At 40.7% G+C, this 19,550-nt stretch overlaps 1 protein-coding gene across 1 annotated transcript in view; it reads left to right on the forward strand.

Moving 5' to 3' along the window:
* Window positions 1-19,550, forward strand: part of MYO3B (myosin IIIB) — a 224,515-nt gene that overhangs the window by 70,606 nt on the left and 134,359 nt on the right. Inside the window, exons 15-17 of the mRNA XM_032880284.1 lie at window positions 6,286-6,397; window positions 7,343-7,505; window positions 9,057-9,137. Coding sequence (XP_032736175.1) covers window positions 6,286-6,397; window positions 7,343-7,505; window positions 9,057-9,137 — 356 coding nt within the window. The remainder of the gene's footprint in view (window positions 1-6,285; window positions 6,398-7,342; window positions 7,506-9,056; window positions 9,138-19,550) is intronic.

The following is a 19,550-nucleotide window of genomic DNA, read 5'->3' on the forward strand; positions in this document are numbered from 1 at the left end:
TAAGAATATAATGGCCTTTTTTTTTTTATTTTTGTAGCAGATGGTGGCCAGCTGTTCTGTCTTTACTGAAGGCCAAACGTGAAGGGAAAAAATTAAAATAAAGGGCTTATGGTAAATATAAGAAAGAACTTAAAAACTAAATCTGGATTTTCATACACACTAAAGGGAAATGGGCAATTGGGGGTAATTATCAAATTATCCAAGCCAGAATAGCTCAGTTCCCTCCATTATCGACCTAAGAGAAAATTATTTATATGGGTTGAATTGTTCAGATAATTGTCCTGTATTTTGGATATCTGAGTAGACAGTCTGGGTGGTCACTAATGTTGATTGAGGTTCCCTCAAGGAATATTTTTAAATAGGAAAAGAGTTGATACTTTTGCTGCCTGATTGGGGATGTATCTACTTAGATGCAAGTGATAGTAATCAAATTAATAGATACATGATTCTTTAACCAGGATACAGGCACATTGTATTTAAAATTTTAAAAAATCCACTTAATGTTTGAAACTAACTTTTAATTGCAAAAATAATGTGTGACTAACTTTTCTTGTAAAATTTTTAAATATTACATGTAAGACTAATATCTTTCTTTGTGCATCACAAATTGCATTTCCCAGGATCCTACTTGCATGACGGCCCCTCCCTATGTAGTTACTGTTACTCTTTTGGTAGTGTTAGCCTTTCAGAATACACACATACATGCATACACACACATAGGGGGAAGAAAGAGATCAAGCAAGGGAAAAAAAAATACCCTCCATGTTTAGTTTAACTCGAATCACGTATTTTATACCATTTGGTAACTTCCTTTTCTATTTAGCAATACATATTAGAGATAAAACTATGTTGTTCTATAGCTCCAATGCATTCCTTTTTAACTCTGTCTTTAAAATCAGTAATATTCATGTAGCTATTCCTCTGTTAGTGGAAATTGACATTGTGTCCAGTTGTTTGCCATCAATGCTCAAACAGTCTTACATATTAAACTCGTGTGAGAATTTCTTTAGGGTAGATTTTGCAACTAATTGACCTTTCAGGGGAAAGTGATGTGCTCCAGAAAGTCATTCTGTCCTGACAAAGAAAAGATCATGAAGAGACTTGGGAGGCAGTTTCTTTCCTCAGATGGATTGTGTCATTGTAGGCAAGTCACTTCTGTCCCTTGGGGTTCTGTTTGTCTAGTAAGTCAGTGGTCCTCCAGCCTTCCTATGCATGAGAATCTCCTGAGGCCTTCCTAAAACACAGACTGCTGAGCCCTACCTGCACAATTTTTTATATAATTTTTATCTAACATAGATAACTCTTAGTTCTTGCTCTTCTTTCTCTCTTCTCTCCCCTTCTAGGAGTATGGGTAGTCATTAGGAGAACACAGAGCAAAGAAATTCATTGTATGTATTGTCTATTGTCGGAGGACTTCTGTGAAAACAAAAGGAAAATTCAACCTCACTAGTAATTAAGGAAATGCACATTAAAACCACACTTAAATTTATCATTTGATACTTACTTTAGCAATAACCAGTAAGACAGATAATTCCTTGGATTGGCATGGGATAGAGAGCAACAAGACTTTTAGGCTCTTCTGGTGAGATATTTATGGGTGATCACTTTGGAAACAGCTTGGCTTTTTTAGTAAGCTCTAACATGAACATTCTACTAACCAGTGTTTCCACTTTAGAGGTTATTAAGTAGAAAAGTGGCCATGTTTCTGAACCTCTGGATCTTTAGGATTGCTTGGTAGCAGTGGGTCTACCTAAGTATGATGACTTCCTGCCTCAACCTGCCCCCGGGTTTGTGCTCCTTTGGGTCAAATGTCTACAGCCTAGATTTTTGTACTTCTTTCTTCCTCTTGTTAAAAGATAATTCCCAGAAGGGTAGCATCATGAGTCACATATGGACATAAAGATGGATGTGTTTAAAGAAATTTATTTATATGATATGAGGGAATCAAGCAGATATTATCTTGGTTCAAGGAAAATTTAAAACTGCATAAGCTTAAATGAATTTAAGAGAATGTTGAGGTGAATTGGAAATGGAGATGAAACTGGATTTTCCACAGAGGGAAGTCAAAATCATCACAGGACTAGATAGAGTGTACATAGCTATCAATGACCTACAATTTACAGAGTTGCAAATTAGCTCAAAGAAGATGAACAGGGCTAGAATCTGATGACCCAGAAGGGTGTGCTAAAGATGGTGTATGCAGTTTTCCACCTAAGTACCAATGCCTTACTGACACACTAGTTCAAATAGAATATTGTTTGGATGCCCACACGTGTCAAGGAGCACTTGACAGCTGGTGTTCAGATGTAGGAAATCAACACTTCACCAAAGTCAGAAGCCCAATATTCCAGATTGCTATAGACACAAGTTCTAATGAGCTGAAAAGTACTCGAGTATCAAAGGTCCTTGTTAGAACATCAAAGACACGACCAGGTATATAGTAAGAGCTAAGAGTGGACGCAGGTTAGATGAACGTAAAAAAGCCTGAACGTGGAGTTAAAAGACATGGCAAGCCTCAGGCCTCCACTTACTAATTTGTGACCTTGAGCCAATTCCTCCTCTCTGGCTTTCTCTTTTCTACAAAACAAGAATTTTTGTTGGTGACTCTTTAAGTTCCCTTCAGGATCTAAATGATTTTGAGGAGCAAGCCAGTCCCTTCCACAGATGGCCCTGTGGGAATGCCTAGGCATGAGGAGTTTTGACAGAGGGCAGGGCACATCTGTCTGTGAACATGAGGAAGAACAGCTAGATGGGGCAGGGGTGTCCTAGATTCCCAGTGTACAGGGAAGAAACCCCAGCATCTATGGGAAACTTGGAAAGTGCAGTGACAAAGCAAGAAGAAATGTTAGAGAGGAAGGAAGTTACTAAAGATCCGCCTGTACCATTATAGGAAATGTATTACCAAGGTTGGTTCTATCTCTACTCAGTGGGGGAACCAGTACTGTATTAGTCAGGGTTCTCCAGAGAAATAGAATCAATAGGGTGTGTGTGTGTGTGTGTGTGTGTGTGTGTATACACTGAGAGAAAGGGACTTATAAATGATAATTATTTTTTAAATTTAAATTTCTAATTTGTTGTTTGTATATATAGAAGTACAATAATTTCTTTATATTGATTTTTATCTTACAACTTTGCTAAACTCACTTACTAGAACTTATTAGTTCTCATACGGGTTTGTTTTTTTTTTTGTAGATACCATTGGATTTTCTACATAAACAATTGTGTCATCTTCGAATTAAGACAGTTCTATTCATTTTTAATACAGACACCTTTTCTTTCTTTCTATGGGCCCCTTGCAGTGCTAGCACAATGTGGTACAATGTGGAAGTTGCAAGTGTGGACATCCTTGCCTTTTTTCCTAATCATTGGGGAATAAGTGTTCAGTCATTCACCATTAACTCTTTTAGTTTTTCATAGATTTGTTAATATCAGGTTGAGGAGGTTCTCTTGTATCTATCTGTTTTTGTTTTTGTTTTTGTTTTAAAGATTTTATTCATTATCTGACAGAGACACAGAGAGAGGGAACACAAGCAGGGAGAGTGGGAGAGGGAGAAGCAGGCTTCCTGCTGAGCAGAGAGCCCGATGCTGGGCTCCATCCCAGGACCCTGGGATCATGACCTGAGCTGAAGGCAGATGCTTAATGACTGAGCTGCCCAGACACCCTCAAAGAACTGCTTTTAGTTTAATTCATCAAACTGCTTCAGGAAATAGATATGGAATAGATCTTACTAAAAAGACCCCTTTTGCCGAGAGATCTTTTTTCTTGGTTCCTGTCAGTTTTGCCCTTCTATTGATACACATAGGAGTTCAACCAAAGTGCTTTTTTAACCATGGTACCTGCCAGAATTCAGAACTACTCCATGGAGGGAATCCATTAGACTTATCCGACATGATTACTACAGACATTTCACTTACATGTTTCTTCAGTACTTTTTGAAACCTTCATTTCTTTGCAGTATTGTTACCCATCTCTTTCTGAACTAAGCCAAATGTGAATATTATCATCATAATAAATTAAGAGATTTGGGTTGAGGGATCAGAAATCAAAGTTAAGCTCCAATATTTATGTTAGTTCAGAATTCATTCTTGCCTATTTAGAAATTAAAAATTGCTGGGAACCATTTAGAGATGCCTGAAAAACAAGTAGAAATCCGTGATTGGAGAGCTGGAACATATCTTGCATTCCTCTTGTATCTTGCACAGGACGGGTCATTCATTAGATTCTCTTTAAATACTTCATCATCAATAGTATCGAGCCTGGGCTAATTAAAGCTAGGGGAGCTCATGTTATAAATGACCAGGCCTAACAGAAAGAACGTAGGAATTCCTGGTTTTACCTCTGACTTTTATACCTTAAACTATCTGTACTTCAGCTTTCCCAAAACATTCACACATAGAGATTTGCCATCCATTCCCACCATCCCGGTGTACTCCAGAACACAGTCTTTTTACTTCAGCGAGAGTCAGGTCAGAGAAGCCCTGACTGAAACAACAGTCCTGGAGAAACTGAGGCTGAAGAATCTGTGCCAATGCACAAACAGCCCAGATAGGCCTAAGCCGGACTCCCAGTTGTCCCCCCACCCCCTACCTCCAGTAGGCATCTTCTGTGAACAGGTTCCTGGGCTTGGCCAAATGACCTAGCACAGTCCTGGCCGCCATTCAGGGGATCTGTGAGAGCACTATCCCTTCTCCCTGACGTTGGAAACAGACTCCAAGCCTTGAAAACATTCCCAGGATCTCTGAATGCAAACATTTCTGGCAAATTCAGCATTATATCCTAGCCTGTAAAACAGTCTTACGGCACAAAGATAAAGTGAAATGACTGAAGTGCTAATCAAGTATGTTTAGTTTTCCAGAAAGTGAAAGATAGGGAATATTTGGCAAGAAAAAGGGTCATATTTTGTACTTAGGTGATTTTTTTGAAAAGTAAAAGCAGCTCTACATTTAAAGGTACAATAATTCTAAAATAACAGATCAGCCTTGTCTGAGGAATGGCAGGAAAAGCCTTTGACACGGAAATTAGGTTTATTTTTAAACTTCCAAGGGGTTGAATTTAATTATAGATGGCAGCAAAGAGCAGAGAATAGATCCTTGAAAGTTTTTTAAAGAATAACTAAGGTAAGGTGTTTGTTCTATAAGGGTAATCTACTCCACTGTGTGTGTGTGTGTGTGTGTGTGTGTGTGTGTGTGTTTGTGTATGTGTGTATTTTAACAGGGAGAATAAAGAATTTAAAAAAAGGAGAGGGGGAAAAACCCTTTTTGTGGTGGTCTTTCAATCTATACAGAAAGTATGGAAATTCATTAAAATGAGTAATTTAGGAAAACAAATGTGGTTTTGGTGATTATATCAAAAAACATACCTACATACCTACTCCAGGGGTGTGTGGGTGGCTCAGTCAGTTAAGTATCTGACTCTTGGTTTCAGCTCTGGTCAGGATCTCAGGGTCCTGAGATTGAGCTCAACATTGGGCTCCATGCTCAGTGTGGAGTCTGCTTGTCCCTCTCCCTCTGCTCCTCATCCCCTATCCCCCACTCTCCTCCCCCCTCTGGAATAAATAAAATCTTTATGAAAAAAACATACCAGGCACCTGGGTGGCTCAGTCAGTTAAGCGTCTGCCTTCAGCTTGGGTTATGATCCCAGGGTTTGGGGATGGAGTCCCCCATTGGGCTCCTGCTCACTGTGGGGTGGAGGGGGGATCTGCCGCCTCCTCCCTACTTGTGTTCTCTTTCTCTCTCAAATAAATAAATAAAATCTTCAAAAAAAAATAAAAGACAAAAAACCCATACCTACTCTGTACCTTGAAATCGACATGCAGCTCAGCAGACTGATTCAGTGGTATTAGACTATGATCACTTTTGCTATCTACAGATTCCTCTAGAGGGGACTTTTCAGAGCAGAGCCAAAATTTATACAATGGGATTACAAATTATTTTATAACAATGCTAACACATAAAATGATGACTTTCACTAGAAGGGCTGTCTAAATTTCAGTTTTCTTGAAGGATTTTGATACTTTGATTTTGCATGAGATGCCAAATATTCATTGAACGTGAATTATAAAGCAGTAGTAAAAGGGAAATACCCATAACAGAAAATATAAAAGTAAGTAAGATCCAAGTTAATAAGCATAAATTGTATACCTTTCACTACCTAGTATGCTAATATTGGTGCTCAAGAAATATTTGCTATTAAAAAACAAGGCATGGCAGTGGGTCCAGAGAATATCTACTATACAGAATCAAATGATAACTAAAAATGTTTTATTTTACTCTTTTATTTCGTAGGTATTATTACTTGGCATTCAAAGCACATGAAATGCCTCTTGCTAGCAAAGAGAGCTGTGTTGCTATCTTGGAAAAATCCAGATTAGATCACTGGGTGCTGGGAAAAACAAAGGTAGTTCTTTCTTTTTTGTTCAGATTACCACCTGTGATGCTCTACGGTGTATCTTTGTCTCTTGTCAGTGATATGAATGGCTTTATAAGTTGTGTGGCTTAGCAGACAACACCCCAACCTGACACTGATCTTTGCTGGTCTTGGGTCAGGAGTCCTCGGACCTCTGGACAAGAGGAGGAGGGTTTGTTTCCTGTTCAGCATGTAGTTTGAGAGAACCACTTAGCATTTCTAGAATGAGAACTTTGATTCTTTTAAAAATGTCCTTTTTAAATGTTGCTTATTCCAGCACCTCATGGAAATACACAAATCTTACTAATGACAGTAATGAGTATCTTTTACAGTTTTGTCCATTTTTCATTAGACTCATGTTGTGTTTTTTACTGTGCACCCTGGTTAGTTGTCTCGTGTGTAGCTTTTCATTTGGGGAACATCCCATCCGTGTCCCAGATTTTTACGATCTGCTCTGAATTGCCGTACAAAGCCAATCTTAGCCTGCGTGTGGATAGCAACATGGTTGTTCCTCAGCAGGAATTACATCACTGTGGGTCATTTAGGTCATTCTCCTTCTGAACGTCCATTGCTGGCCACGGATCAGTTCTGTTGGTTAGTGCCTCCATCAAAGGCTGTGCAGATAATAGAAATCAAACTGAGAAAACAGAACTCCTGGCAGTTATAAGCAGACTTGGAGAGCATTTGGGATCTCCTCAATCCCATTAACCTCATCATCTATTTATATCAATAATCAAGGATTGGCTCAACCTTAGAAGGGGTATTGTGTTTGCTCCCAAGAAGTCAGTAATGTTAGCATAAAAGAAATCGCTGTAAACTTTGTGTAGATAATGGTTTTAATATTTTTACTAAGAATACTATGCAGTAGACTAAATTTGAATAAGAATACTATGCAGTAGACCCATATATAATGCTAAAACTAATATCTCATTTCAGGTTTTTCTCAAATACTATCATGTCGAACAGTTAAATTTGCTGCTGCGAGAAGTCATAGGCAGAGTGGTTGTGCTGCAGGCGTATGCCAAGGGGTGGCTTGGAGCCAGGAGATACAAAAGAATCAGAGAGAAGAGAGAGAAGGGGGCCATTGCCATCCAGTCAGGTAAATAGTCCTGAATCTTGGCATTTCATCAAGTGCTAGGGCCACTCACCTGTTGCTTTTCTAGTGGCTTCTTCTCTTTTTCCTACCCTCCCTTTCCTTCTTCCTTCCTTTCTTCCTTGCTCTAGCAAATATTTATCGAGTGCCTTATCACAGGCCCTATGGTAGATGCTGGGAATATAGCCATGAGCAAGACGACCTCAATCCCTCTGACCTCCACATGAGCAAACAAGCCATCACAACACACTGTGGTCAGTGGCTCAGTAGAAGTAATGTGAAGTGGGCAGAGGGAAAACCCAAAGCACACAGACCGACCTGTGCCCCTTCTTCCAGATGACTGATGTAATATACATTTCAGGCCCATCACCAAGTTCTCAGCATCAGATTATAATGCCCTTTCCCAATGGCTTTCTAGTACAGACAGAGCTTATAAACCAAGGGAACAAATTACCAGGCTCTCTCATATGCCCAGCCCATTCAGTGTCTCTTTGCTCATGTAGGGGTCATTTGTGTTACAAACTGCATCTGAGCTTCTGTGCTGTTGATGAATGGTTAGGAAAGCATCAGATTTTGAACATAGTGGACAATTTCCTTCATACTCTCATAACCCAGACTCCCATTGTCCACTCTGGACTTCATGACCGCACTCAGCAATTGGAAAGCTGTGATGCTAATGGGAGGGACAGAAAGATAAGGTGGTCATGCTCCTGATGGGCAGCTTAAGGCCCCAATCCTCTGTCTGTAGGACTCAGAACACCCCCAGAGATTTCTTCTCTCCTCCTCATCCATTTTCCTTGCCTTATGCCTTACTGTTGCATAGTTTCTTCTCCTGAAGCACAGTTCTTGGGACATGGTTCACCTTCCCAAATGCAGGTGTTGTGCTACTAATTATTCCCTTTGACCCCCTTCTTATTTATTTGTTTATTTATTTATTTATCTAACAGCACAAGCAGGAGGAGTGCGAGGGAGAGGGAGAAGCAGACTGTCTGCTAAGCAGGGAGTCCGATGCGGGGCTTGATTCCAGGATACTGGGATCATGACCTAAGCCAAAGGCACAACGGTTTACCTACTGAGCCACCCCAGGCTCTGACTCCGTTCTTCATTTTTCACTCCTTCAAATTTCATGTCCATACCTTCCTCCCAAACAAGAACAATCAAACTGGTCAGGCTATTCCATTCTCTCCTACCATCCCGACAAACCACCCTTCTCCCAAGTCCTGAACACAGAGCTTCCTCCAGGGATTAGAATGACAGGGAACTGCCTCACCTGGGATAGAGGTCCCCAGTGATTCATAAGTTGCATCCAGAGTGTTCTGGAAACTCACTGCCAGAAAAAAAATAACTCCTTCTCAGAAGCATCTTGGAGACCCAGCCAAGAGTACAGAGAGGCCCCTTTTCCCCATCATTGCTCACGTTTCGCTGCTTATTTTGTTCAGTGAGAAAGCAAGAGGGAGGACAAGAAGGGTAATAGATTGGAGGGAAAACAGCTTATATCAATTCACTGGCACATTCTTAAATTAATGTCATTCCTAGCACATGGTTTTATATTTTTAGCCTGGAGAGGATATGATGCTTGGAAGAAATTTAAGAAAATAAGCAACAGAAGGAGTGAGTCTGTGGTTCCTATTCAAGCAGGTAATTAAAACATCATTTTCATAGCATCCACTTGAAAATATTCTGTGATTGAGTTTATACAATTTTAGAAAGCTGAGAGGTGAATAATTCAGGAGCCCTGGAATTGGAGTTGTGAGTTCTAGTGGGGGTTCTTGGGCTTGTTCTAATACACCCCGGGTGTGATGATGATAAGGCTGACAGTGTGCATTTGCTGCTTGCCATCCTTGTGTAAGGAGCCTCTCAGTAAGTGCTCTAATATCCCTGAGTTTATAGAGAGGGCAACTGCGGCACAGAGAAGCACAGTAACTTGTCCACAGTCACACAGCTGGTCAGTAGCAGACTCAGCATCTGAACACAGGCAAGTCAGATAAAGTCAACTTCGTATCCTGCCAATGGAACAAATCCCTTTCCTTTTTGTCACATATCCGTTATCTGTGAAATGGAGAGTGCAGGCCCAAGTCTGGTTAAGTCTGGAAGGTTGGAATTCTCCGATTATGGGCAACACTCATCGTTCAGCATCAGAGAAATAAGAATAGCTCCGGGACTTTCCAGGCAAATGGGATTCCCCACACACCGACCTGTATGTGGCTAAGGTGGTCCTCTGGGCCCCATGGAGTTGAGCTGTGCTCAGCTTGGGCCTGGCTTCCTGAGTGCTTCAAGGTCTGGTCCTGCCTCACCCGACCTGTTCCTGGTTCCTTGTGGCTCTGCTCTTCTGCAAATGGCAGTATCTGTGGTGCCTGCCAGCCTGGGTTCCCATCATCATTGGAAGCTAGATATGCCTAAGTGAGGCCCTGGGAAGAAGTAGTCCCCAGAGTGTGCCTGCAGCTCAGAGAGTCCAGAATGTAGAGACGGAGTGAGAGAGCATTTGCCAGTCCAGTGACTTTGCAAGCCTGAAGAGGGGTAGGGTTCCAGAAACTGCTGCTTTGAAGCAAACTCTCAAATAAAACAGCTGCAACCTTTTTGAGGCGGTCAGAACTGGGCTCCAGGAACACTTCTCAAAACTCTCTTCTGGCCACTGTAGAGACCTGACATCTTCATTCAGGACCAAAATATTTGGAAGGAAGGGATGTCATTTAGATGAAAATGTGTAAGTTTTAACACCATCCCCTAGGAATTCTAAGCTCTACAACTTCAAAGAGTTCAATGGAAGAAGGATCCACTTCTGGTTGCAGCTTAAGAAAGAGTACTCAAAGTGCATTTGATCCTTCCCTGCCCACCTCCACACATCACACCACACGGCGCACGCACACGCATGCACACACCCCTCTCCCCACAGTCTCCTGGACTGATTTCTGATCTTGCAGTTTGGCCCAAAGCCCAACATATGTTTTAAAATATAAACTTTGGGTTATATATTGTTGATCCACTGAGTCCGGTATATAGGATTATAAATCTCCTTTTCCCTCTCTGAAAATGATCTTTAAAGGGTTCCCTGTTTGCACTCTGTTGTTGCCAAGTGAGAGATGCATGAAAACAGAGACAGGTTTCCTTTGTCATCATATTAGGCCAGCCGTGATGGCATCTTTTCGGTAGAGCACCTTTGCGGTAGGTACCATGGAAAGATAATCTTGCTTTGTGAAACTGGAGAGAACACATGTCTTCAAGGTGTTTCTTTTTTTTTTTAAGCTTTGCAAGTACCTCCTCCCTCCCTTTTCTTTTTACTCCAGCAGCTTGTGTTCCCACTTATCAAGTGGCATAAGGAACTTCCATTAACCGAGTCCATAGGGGCTTGGGCGGAGAGGAGGACATTGAGGGTGGGACTAATGCCACCCCTCCCTCTTGGAAGTAGTGTGGCAGCCAGAGCGAAAGCAGACAGTCTCTTTGCTCTTCAGCCCAACACCACAGATGTGAGTTGAGGTGCTGGTATTGTGCTAGCAGAAAAGATGCCTGGATAGGGTAACAGCATTTGCAATTTTATGGGCAGTTTACTTTTGCGTGAAGAATGTTCTCCTTATCTTTATATTGGAAAGCATGGTTCTGTTAATCTAAAAAGCAAAGCAGTTCATCTCAACTTTTCTGTTTGGGCAGGGGTGTGGGGGGGTGTTCTTCCCAGAGCATAATCTTCTCATTACAAGCTCTTCTTACCACCACTAGGATGTTTCTTAGTAGAACAAGCCCCAAACCTAGCAGTTCCTTTACTTTGGAACCCTACAGGAAGTGGCTTAGGGAGGTTATCCTAGTAGGACTGTTTCTGATTGTTTTCAAAACTTACTCTTTCATTTATGTTTTTTTTTCAACAAATCATTTCACTTGAAATTTAGATTCTATGGAATGCATTTCTTTGTATTTCAAGTTCTGGCCCATTGCCTTTCTTTTTCTTTAGTGGTGTTGCTAAGATATGTTATATATTTTTAAAAGAACGGCCCTTGAAATTTAGGAAGCATTTGGCCTACATGTTGCTACAGAGCAGTGCATATGGAAATTTGTTTTCCTTTCATCTCCTTCCCAATAAAAGCAGCCGCACAGCTTATCCCTTTAGCTTCCTCAGAACTTCCTTTCAGAATTCCCGATCTATTACAGCACGTTCACATACCAGAAACAAGATGCCTTTTCATGCTGTCAACCTTTTTCATCTGAAATGTAAATTAATTCTTGCTGGTATGCCTTGACAGAGATCAAAGTCAGGGTATTAACCTTCCTGGGCTTTCTCCGGGAATCTGTCCCCAGGACTGGGCTGCGGCTGGTAAGAGGCCAGTGTCCCTGTTATAGGGCCCTCCTCCAGGCAGCCCTCCATGGAGATCCACCATTTCAAAGGTGCAGAGTCCTTTGGTAACTGATCTCATCATTACTTTAAACTAGGTGAGAAATTATCTGCCTGGTTAATTCCTGAAATAGAGAGGGAAGGAGTTACACACACACACACACACACACACACACACACACACGGGCGTGCGCGTGCGCGCGCACAGACAGGCCTGTTCATTTTAATTGTGGGCCCTTCACTCAGATTCCTGGAGCTTGTTTAAGTTGTTTTGACAGCGAGTGATCTCGGTTTGATAGAGGGAGGGACAGGGCTCCAGATTGGAAACCTCTCCCCTTGCTCAGTGGGTCATTTCTTGCCTGTCAGTCTTTGAGGTAGGCCACATTTGCATTTTCAAAATAAACAGATGCCTTTCAAATACATGAGCTGGTGGTCTAGAGATCTCTGTGGGCCCAAACAGTTCACCAGCCAGTGATCAAATGCTGGAAGAGAAAACAAACGGAAAAAAAATACCCTAGGTAACTATGCATCCATTTCCTACGTGTATAACATTGTACCGGCAATAAAGGGCCTCTGAGATGTGAGGAATCTCTGGGAGAGAGAGCTAGGGATCCCAAGAAAAGCCTAGTTTATCGGCAAAAAACTTTTTTTTTCTTTGCCAGGGGAACAGCTTTGAATGTCATCTTGGTGAGAAGTGACATGTTTTGTATGTTTTTATTATTTGTTAATGCTAAAAATAGGCTCTTGCCAAAGGAAAACATACTCTTTTAAACACCAAAGAATTTAAAATTGCATACTTTTTTAATTAGAAAGATAAGATGACACATACTAGTTTTCAGATAGATGGGGTATTCTAAGTAAAAAGTAACAGTTATATGTCATTCCCTTTTAATGAACTCTTTACTATCACAAACTGGATATAACTAGATTTATTCAAATAAAAGTACATCTATTCCTTAGTAAATACTATCAAAACACATAACCTGCAGGGAATTTTTAAAAGGTCTACATACAATATCTCATTCTTTAAGTTTTTGAAAGCACTGTCTTGAAAACTGCCCCCCTAATTCAAGATCTGTTCTTTAAATGAGAGCAAAGTGGTGGGCTTCCCCATCTCAGAGGGAAAATGCCTCAAGTAGGTGACAGTGGAGCCTTAGGGGCTGGGACCAGAATTTCAGAGTGTCTACAGGAAGGAGTAGGCTCTTCCAGTCCCCCTTTCCCATTCTCTCCAGACGCCTAGGTGCAGGAAGAGCCCATTGGTTTACAGCACAATGCCATCTAATTGCTTCAGTGCAGTGGAAAATGTTTCCCCTCTCTGTCCTCCATCAACGTCCCACTTACGCCCCCTCCTTGGGCTTTCCAACAACCCAGATAAACGATGGCCATTTCTCCTTCCAATGCCTTTTGGGGAGAGTGCTTTCTGGAGCCTCAGCCATGACTGTGCTAAGACTTAGGCTTCCTGGAGCCTGTGAACAGGCATTTTAAACCAGATTCAGCTGGAACTGCCGGGCGCGTCATGTGACACTGGGCAATGAGAGTTACTTTAAATGCTGCTTCCAGAGGGGAAAGCAAGCATCATGCCCAGATAGGTTCCAGCACACTCGGATACAATTTCAGATGGGAACCTATCAGAGGCTATTTAAACTTCTTTTAGAAACTTGACCCTACCTCATAACAAAACCAGATTTTTGTGTTTAAAACTGCCTGAACTTGGGGCACCTGGGTGGCTCAGTCAGTTAAGCATCTGCCTTCAGCTAGGTCATGATCCGAGGGTCCATGGATTGAGCCCTGCATTTGGCTCCCTGCTGAGCTCCCCAGTCATGCTAGCTTTTTTTGTTCATGCTCTCTGTCGCTATCTTTGTCTCTCTCTCTCTCTCACTCAAATAAATAAATCTCTTTTTTTGTTTTTTTAAACTGCCTGAACTTTTAAATCTGTTTCAGGTAAAGCCTCAATCGGGTCTTTTCTAACTTCAAAAGGTTGGTTCCTTTAGCACTGTTAGTGAGTTGGCACTGACTGGGTGGTTGCAGTCATTTCCTGGAACTAGATTTCCAGAAGTATCTCCAGGTTTGCAGGACAGCTATATTTTAAATTTGGAAATCTCTCTCTTCATTCAATATTTTTTTAGTATCTACTGTATGCTGAAGTGACCATGGTGAGGATGGGATTTAATTTGGGGCATCAGATTTCCCATCTCCAATAGAGAGGGCGATGAAACATGCTCTTCCTCAGAGAGATGCTATTTGTATAAATCAGATACTCTGTGTAATGTCAATACATACTGGGAGGGAGTTCTAGAAAACTCTAGTGTAATACAAAGAGTCAAAATCATTCTAAAATGTGACTGAGGATATACAGTGAAATAACCCATGTTTCTTGAAGGTGAAGATGATTACAGAAGATAGTTTTCATTCTGACAAAGCTGTGCATAAGCTGATTGCTGACTGCAAGCCAAACAGTAGAGGAAGGTCAAGTGAATGTACCATTGAAGGCAAAGGTGCACTTTGAATTAATAGAAAGAAATCAAGTACACTTTTGATCACTCCTCTCCTTTTATCTCTATTTGCCATTCTGCCTCTATTCTATTGTTTCTTCACACACTCCACTTCTGCCTCTTAGAAAGATTCCTGGTCACTTCACACAAACACTTACCTCCTCAAAATGTGAGAGAAGACAGGTTCCAAACTATTCTTGGCCATTGGCCAGGAACCAGCTTCCTCTCTTTCTTATTGTTTTAAGTCGTATCGTATAAGAGTAAAGTAACATCTAGGGGAAAGCGTTAGCTGGTGTATCGACGCTTGAGATGAACTATGAGATACACACTAGCTCCACTGCCTTCTAAATCTTTGTTTAATAGAAGACAGAGTACCTTCAGGTTCGTGCAAGGAGTCCGGCCCAGTCTACCTGCACACTGCCTGGATTTCTCTAGCTCTCTGTAAGTGAAAAGTTGGGGCTGATTTCTGACAGTTATAGACTTAACATTTTGGAGGGGGGAAATGTTTGTAGGGACAAGTGTTGTCCTTTACTTTGGGAAAATGTGCCCTGTTTGTGACAGGATACATGCAGAAATATTTAAGACATACAGAGCTCCTGAAGCTTGGTTTAAAGGAAATGGTGTATAACAGCGAGAAGTCCTGGCCTGTGCTTCAGGGTTTCTTCAAGAAATGGGCCCTGCCAAACCTCACTTGGGCACAAACAACAGAATTCTTGCCATGAAAAACTTGGAATGCAAAGGAATGTCCTTTGCTATGAAATCAAATTATTTTCCATGTTAGAATGAAATGCCCAGAGTGCTATTCACCTAATTTACAGAGAGGAAGCTGTGAAGAGCCAACATGGGCTTGAAGATTGTGACTGATATATTGACGGCACAGAGCTGTGCTTAAGATGAAACTTTGGTGCAGCAGTCTACACCCCCAAGACCCAAGATTAAATTTTCAGAGGAAGTCCAGGAGTACTTCAACTTTGAATCCGCTTCTCCCTTCTGGACCTCGTACAGAGCTCCAGAATCTGGCTACAAAGAGGTGCTGCCCAAAGTGGCATCTTTACCACCTCAGCCTGTCAACTATACTCAACATGACTGTGATCAATAATGCACTCAAGTTGTCCTTATTCTAGATCTTGAAATTTTTTTCACATTTCTTTTTTTCATATGGAATCATGGTTATTTAGGCTATATCCACATAATAATAAAGAAACATTTAGGGACAAAATTAACTGCTCTGGCAAGAGTGATTGGACTTCTTTTCCTCGAAAGACTCCTGTGCGTGTAAAGACAGATTTTGTTTTCCCCCTTAACAGATGAAACAGAAGCACAGAGAATTTAAGTAAGTTGTCTCTCGTTATGTGTTATGTGAGCTTAAGAATTGGCTGGACTCCTCAGTGGCTCAGTTGGGTGAGTGTCTGACTCTTGGTTTCTGCTGAGGTCATGATCTCATGGGTTGTGAGATCAAGCCCCATGCTCAGTGGGGAGCCAGCTTGAAGATTCTCTCCTTCTTTCCCTCCTCCTGTGTGTGCTCACTCTGGTGCTCTCTCTCTTTCTCTCTACAATAAATCTTTTTTTAAAAAAAAGAAGAAGAAGAAGAATTGGTGTCAAAGCCCTCTTCTCAGTCTTCACCCAGTGCTCTTTCCTGTGGACAACAATCTATCATTTGTTTCTGTCTTGGATATGGCACATGGACATAGGGTACCAGCCAAAGCTTTGGAAAGAGTTTCATATACCAACCTAAGCAAGTGGACTTTGGAATCAAAAAATTTTACATTAACCAAAAAACCCCAAAAAACTCTGATCAAAAAACGGGCAGAGGACTTGACATACTAATAGCCAACAAACACATGAAAAGATGCTCAGCATCACTCATCATCAGGGAAATAGAAATCAAAACCACAATGAGATGTCACTATACATCTGTCAGAATGGCTAAAATCAAGAAGATAAAAAATAACAAGTATTGGTGAAATACATGGAGAAAAAGGAACCCAGGTCCAGTGCTGGTGGGAATATAATTATTGCAGCCACCATTGAAAACAGTATGGAACTTCCTCAAAAAATTAAAAATAGAAATACCATATGATCCAGTAACTCCACTATTGGATATTTTCCTGAAGAAAATGTTTTCATTTTCTTCAAACTCAAAAAGATATATGCACTGCTGTGTTTACTGCAACATTATTTTCAATAGTCAAGATATGGAAGCAACCTAAGTGTCCCTTGATAGATGATCAGTTAAAGAAGAAGCAGTACACATACACAATGGAATGTCATACAGCCATAAAGAAGGATGAGATTTCTGCCATTTGCAACAACATGGATGGACCTAGAGGTCATTACGCTAAGTGAAATAAGTCAGACTGAGAAAGACAAAGACCATATAATTTCACTTATATATGGAATCTAAAAAAAAACAAAACAAATGAATAAACAAAAAGTAGAATCAAATGTATAAATACAGAGAACAAACTGATGGTTGTCAGAGCAAAGCGGGGCAGGAAGATGGACAAAATGGCTGAAGGGGAGTGGGAGATATAGGCTTCAGTTATGGAATGAATAAGTCATGAGAATAAAAGGTACAGCACAGGGCATATAGTCAATGGTGTTGTAATAGCCTTGTATGGTAACAGATGGCAGCTACACTTGTAGTGAGTATAGCGTAATGTACAGAGATGTTGAATCACTGTGTTGTACACCTGAAACTTATGTAATGTGTGTCAACTATACTTAAATTTTAAGAAAAAAGAAAGAACAACAAACAAAAAGCAATCAACTTGAAATCTCTGCTGTGCCATAATTTGTCATATGGTTTGAGGGAAAATTACTTAACTTCTGAGTTTTAGTTTCCTTACCTATAAAATGGAACTCCTAAAGGCCTAGTTTTCAGGACCATTGTGAAGGTGATTACAGATATTACGTGCAAAGCATGGTACCTGTCCTGTGGTAGATAGTCAGTAATTGTTTAGTTCCCTCTCTGCACCCCCTTCCTAAATATGAACTTCACTGGGAAATAAATCTGTCTGTATAGTACTCTTCATGGATGAGCATAATAATAATATAACTTCAAACAGATGAAACCATTTCTCTTACTTTTGGAGAAAAAAGTAGTACCTGTCAAGTCATAAATACGGTTACAATAAAGCCTTTATAAAAGAGAATTTTCTGAATCTTAAGTCTTGCTTTTCTAACAGAGGAAAACTAAAATACAATAATATCATATGAAAGATTTGAGGTGGTTTTGTTTTTGTTTTTGTAAAAACTGTGCTCCATTGTGCCAAGAGCTTGATTCATTTATGTAGATAAGTTTTTCACTGGCCTCAAATGTGTTAAGATTTAGGTGGTATGCTAATGACATCATTTTCCCCGTCCACTGGTTTGAGGCCCTTCTGCAACTTGTAATGTAAAATTCCAAGTCCCCCCCCACCCCCTTCCATAAAGTCAGAAATTCTAAAATCCAGGAGTTAAATATCACCCAGATTTGCTGCCTGCTGGTGTGGAAAGCAAGTTGCCTTTCAGATGTCTAAGGAGTTGGAAGATCTCAGTGTGCATATCATGCTTAACCCACAGTGACGGGTGATTGGCAGCCTAACAGCTGAGCGACAGCCATTTGGCTAGAAGTTCAAACCCCAACACGAAGAGCCATAGCAGGATCATGGCTTGATTTGCTATGGCCATGAAGTCTAAATCACCAAGCACAGAGGTGGAGGCAGAGGTGACAGCTGGTAGCCATTCTCGTCAATAAAGTTGTGACGGTTGAGAGGTACAAGCAACCAGAGCCTGCTAATTTCGTAGACTTTGAGCCAAGTACTTAGTGTCAAAACCAGCTATGGTCAATGATACAAATGGCTGTGAAGGGTCCCTCGTCAACAGCAAGGCTCTCCCTACCAGACACTTCCCTCCTCGTGGGTTAGAAATGATTGGATCCTGCTTTCTGGGAACAGTCAGTTTGAGGAGACTTTATCTTTTAATTTTTTTATGTTCTGGTGATTTTTAAAAAGTCGTATTTATTGAGGTATAATTTATGTACAGTAAAACTCAAATGGTTTGATAAAATTGGTTGAACACAGTCAGGTAATCCCCTTCACAAGGAAGAAAAAGGAAAATTTCCAAAAAGCTCTCTCCTGCCTGTTCTGTGACCATCTCCCCCCACCCTTAGCTCCTGGGGACCACTAATGGATTTTCTGTCCCTATAATTATGCCTTTCCCAAAATGTCATAGAAATGGAGTAATACAGTATGTAAACTGCATCTGGCTTCTTTCACTTGGTATAATACTTTTATGATTCATCAGTGTTGATGCATTTAAGAGTAATTTGTTCTTTTTCGTTGCTGAGCAGGTTTCTAGAGTATGGGTATACCACAGTTTTGCCAATTACCAGCTGAATGACCTTTGTTTCTAGTTCTGGGTGACTGTGAATAAAGCTGCTATATACATCTAGAACTTTATCTTTTTAGGAAAGATTTATAGGAAAGTAAATAACTTTGATTTATGGGAAACCAGAACTGTATAAGCTGGAATGATCATAGAGGTGGGAGTTATTTCCTTCTTAATTAACAAGGAGAAATACTTATTTTCCTAACATGCTATATTTTTGCATAGCAATTCCTAGTTTATACAAGGCAGTTTCACTCACCTTATTTTTGTAATTATCTCAGTAACCCTGAGAAATAGATTGGGAATCTTACCCCATTTTACAGATGGTGACTGAGAAACCTCCCTGCAGTACAGACTGCCTAACTCTTGATCTGGTGTTCTTCCCCCAAACATTCTCTGAACATCCTCTCTGTGCAGAACAGTCTGCTAAATGCTTTTGGGGTGGTCACAAAAGCAACATAAAATTTATTTTTTCCCCATCAAGAGGGGACAGTCTGATGCTCCACATCATGTCAGCAGGTAAATGTAAATTAAAACAACAATATACTGTTACACACCTATTAGAAGGGCCAAAATCTGTAATACTGACAGCATCAAATGCTGGTGAGGTCGTGGAACAGCAGGAACCTCATTCGTCACTGATGAGAATACCGAATGGTGGCGCTACTTTGGAAGACAGTGTGGCAGTTTCTTACAAAACTAAACATACTCTTACCATATGATCCAGTCTTCATGCTCTTTGGTATTTACCCAGAAGAGTTGAAAACTTATGTCCACACAAAAACCTGCACGCAGATGTGTGAGGCAGCTTTATTCGTAATTGCTAGAACTTGGAAGTGACCGGAATGTGCTTCAGTGGGTAAATGGATA

Source organism: Lontra canadensis, unplaced genomic scaffold (genome assembly GCF_010015895.1).
Source record: "Lontra canadensis isolate GAN:19392208 unplaced genomic scaffold, GSC_riverotter_1.0 scaffold69, whole genome shotgun sequence".
Taxonomy (NCBI): Eukaryota; Metazoa; Chordata; class Mammalia; order Carnivora; family Mustelidae; genus Lontra; species Lontra canadensis.